Source organism: Buceros rhinoceros, unplaced genomic scaffold, assembly GCF_000710305.1.
Source record: "Buceros rhinoceros silvestris isolate BGI_N320 unplaced genomic scaffold, ASM71030v1 scaffold31419, whole genome shotgun sequence".
Lineage (NCBI taxonomy): Eukaryota > Metazoa > Chordata > Aves > Bucerotiformes > Bucerotidae > Buceros > Buceros rhinoceros.
In genome coordinates this window covers 1554-5329 of record NW_010430267.1, presented here as the reverse complement: position 1 = coordinate 5329, position 3776 = coordinate 1554, and the positions used below count along the sequence as shown (strand labels likewise).

Below are 3776 nucleotides of genomic sequence, written 5' to 3'. Positions count from 1 at the left end.
ATGCCTGCCAAGCTGCACACAAATAGGACTGTTTTCTGAATTTGTGTCCCTCTTGTTAGACATTTCAGTGGTGACGTTGTTAATGAACCTGCTACTGCGTAGCACCAATTTGACTTCTGGTACCATGCAGGAGCGCTGCATGACCTATTCTACCAGTAGAAAACGTTTTGGGAATGTGTGCAGTGAAGGAGTGTGGCTAGTGACTCTAGAGCACTGGTGGATGTGCATGCTGAAGTCGCACTCTTAATTTTATACCACGACCACTGACTAATTCCAGAGTAACAGAAGCTTGATGAGCTGAAGACTAGAGAACCCATGAGCTCATCAATCTAACTCACAAACAGGGCACAACTACCACTGAGAGGGCCAAACCTGTAAGTACGAGGACAACCTCAAAGGTAACAAAAGGGATGTTAAAAAGTTAAAATTTAAGTAGTGGGAGGAGTCTGGAATGACACAGCACCGGACGAGGATGTTCAAGAGTGTCCTCTTGAACTCCTTAGCAGGGTTGGGAAAAAGCAAGCAGCAGTATGCTTACATAAGCAGCCTTTCAGAGGGTGGCGAAGAGCTTATGTTCAGTCAGACTCTGTCCAGACAGACACCTTGTGAGACAGCTGCTCCCCCACCAAGTGTTCGCTGCGATCAGCGGTACAAATCTTTTCACATTATCTATTATCTCCTAAAATAAGGCTCTTCCTGTGGAGCTACTGACAAGCAAAGTTTCAATTTCAGCTCATCAGTTAACTTGTGCAATAGAAAGCACTGGCCTACTAATAAGACCGTGCAAGGAACACTTCAGTGAAGTGTACAAGTTTTACTAGGTTACCTTTACATAACCCTGAGAGCAGCCTTAATAAGCAGGGAAGCAGAATGGCAGAAAAAGCTGGATGGCTGGAAGACTGTACTTGATAACAGCAATAAGCCTTCGGGTCCTGTGGCAAATTCAGCTTAGATTTGCCAACATAATTTTCATTTGTAATTACCACCAGAAAGACTCAAATGGAGAGTTCCTTACCCTCACCAAAAGCAAATTTACTATTTTGTTATGTATTCATCTGTCCCTATTTTTCTGCTCCACTGTTTTAAAATAAAAAATGGTTACAACCAGAGGCAACTTGGGCTTCAAGTTATTTGAAGGTTAGTGCAGTAAACCCAGACACGTGCAAGTGACCATCCATTCAGTATTCTCCACCAGCCTAGCCATTACTTACACATTTCACAGGGCCGTGAGTTTGCTTTCAAGTAAGATTTGTTTGCAGTTAGTTAAGCATTAGTCTAGAGAAACTGAGATTATTCACTACTCCTTGATACTTTACTTGGATGTAAAGAAAAAAAAAAATCCTTCAAGAGCCCCTTTACTGTTCTTTTCCTTATTCTAAGGCAAACAGAAAATTCTGAATGGAACACTTTTTACCCATGTTAGCCAAATCCATCAAGTCATCCACCCACAAGTACTTTCGTCCTCTCACTGTTACCTTCTCCCTCTTCCATCAGGTCATCTTTCTCTTCTTTTTCTACCTTAGCACCTTCACCCTCTTCCACCAGGTCATCTTTCTTTTCCTCTTTCTCTACCTTAGCAGCTACTTCAGCCTTTTCCTCCATGTCATTAGATGGCTCTTTGACCTCCACGCGCTCAGGTTCCTCTGAAGACTCTGTCTCTTTAGATTCATCTGGTTTCTCTTCTGTAGTTGTCTCTACTGGCTCTTGTTTGTCCTCCATCTTCTTCTGTTCAGCCGTTTCTACTTCGCCTTCTGCAGCTTCTTTCTGCTCCACAGTGACTGCTGCCTGCCCTTCTGCTACTGCTTTCTCTTCCACAGCTGCCTCTGCCTGCCCTTCTACAGCCTCTCCCTTTTCCACAGCTCCTTCTTTTACTTTTGCTTCTGCTGTCTGCTCTCCCGCCTCTTCCTTCTCTTCCACAGCCGATTCTGCAGCTCCAGCCTCTTCCTTTGCCTCCTTGTCTGAGAGCTCTGTTGTTTTCTTCTTCTCCTCAGTTGCCTCTGCTGCCTTGTCTTCAGGCACCACCTTCTGCTCTTCTTGCACTGCTTTCTCTTCCACAGCTGCCTCCTCTTTTGCAGCCTTCTTTTCCACCTCTACCTGCTGCTTCTGCTCTTCTGAGGTTACTTCTTTTTCCACAGAAGCCTCTACCTTCTCTTCAGCTTCTTCAAGCTTTACATCCTCGTCAGCAATTGCTGCTTCTGATTTGTCTTCTGTGATCTCTTTTATTTCAACATTCTCCTCTTTGATTTCCTTCTCAGATAGTACTGGAGACTCTTCTGCAGACTTTTTGGCCTCTTCTTTTTCCCCCATGGCGTTATATACCTGTTCTCTCAACTCCTCCCTTGCTTCTTCTACATGATTGAGGAAGCATAAACATTTCTTCGAGTTTAGTGATAAAAGACATTCACGGGCACTGACAATACCACCCTCAGACCCTCCACTGTGTTGGTTTGTGGTCAAGTTAGATGACATTCCTAAAAGCTCCATTTTCAAAGCACAAAGAATTAGGACACAACCAACATTGTCACCTGAACTAAGCAAACCCCTTCCCCTTCCCCAGGCTGCATTATCGCAAGCGGCTGCTCAAGCACTGTGCAGTTTTGCGCGCTAGCATTTTTAGTCACAGCTAAGCAAGAGGTGCCCGCGTTGTCATAGCCTGGAGTGACAGGAATTATCTCCAGCTGCAGGTAGTATAAAATAGTTACTGTTCTTGGGCTTTTTACAAAGACTCTGTCCTGCCCTACTACACACACTGTACTGCTGCAAGGTTACAAAGCAGTTGGAGTTGACTGTGAAGCTTAAGAAAGCAAGTCTGAATGCAGTGCTTCAGGACACAGACACCTGGTGATGTTTTACACATGCTTTCAGTGACCAGTTCCTTGCAGGAGCTTTAGAGGTTTTGTTCCATCTTTAAGCAAGACAGAAGAACAAAAGTCCATTCAGTCTGCTAAGAGTTTCAACAGAATGATTCGGACTACTTAAGATACTGATGGACTGAGCTGGGATCATTTAGACAAGAAAATGCAGCTTGGTGCCTCCACAACACGGCACGCAGCTTTACATACCATCCACAGAATCATCTTCATTTTTTTCTCCTTCCTCTTCAACCTGCACCCCTTCTAAGGCATTTCCTAGCACACCGTTCTCCATTCTAAAAGGAACAACAGTTCGTTATCCCTTAGCTCTAGCATAACAGTTTTAACTGCACAAGCTGCAATGCCATGGTACATCCCACCCAGTGCAACCTTGCATTGTTCCAAGGTAACCCTGTTTGCACAAGGGTGAAATCCTGTTCTGCTAGGCTGTTTCTGAATCCAACGGAAAACTGTTAGCATAGCATACCTTGCCAGCTCCAGGAGAGATTTTCCATAGTAAAAAAAAGCTTCTGCACACTCATCTGCTGTCTCACCGTATTTTTTACCCCTACAAAAGTAATGAAGAATTATTTGCCTGTGCCTACTTTAAATTTGGGTACATGAACTTGAAAGCTAAAAGCCCCTGGTCAGGAACCATCAGTTTCTTAGCTGATCTAATTGTTTCAAACAAAAATAAAGAACATTCCTCTCACTATAGCAAGATGTGGCTCTCAAACACCCAGCAAAGCACATTAATCTAAAACCCAAAGAGCTCTCACCCTCAGAGACTGACCAGAAAACTAGTTACTAGCAACTAGCAACACTACCCCATGATTTTCATATTGACAGGTATCAGACCCATACACTGCAAAATAAAGTATCAAATCTCTTTCACTCCTTAGGGAATCGCACTGGCAATTATGA

The 3776-nt window shown here is 43.8% G+C and overlaps 1 protein-coding gene across 1 annotated transcript in view; it reads right to left on the bottom strand.

Annotated features, from left to right (window-relative positions):
- Positions 1–3776, bottom strand: part of NASP (nuclear autoantigenic sperm protein (histone-binding)) — a 9827-nt gene that overhangs the window by 4804 nt on the left and 1247 nt on the right. The window contains exons 3-5 of the mRNA XM_010142985.1: positions 3340–3420; positions 3063–3148; positions 1476–1505 (exon numbers count right to left, since the gene is read on the bottom strand). Coding sequence (XP_010141287.1) covers positions 1476–1505; positions 3063–3148; positions 3340–3420 — 197 coding nt within the window. The remainder of the gene's footprint in view (positions 1–1475; positions 1506–3062; positions 3149–3339; positions 3421–3776) is intronic.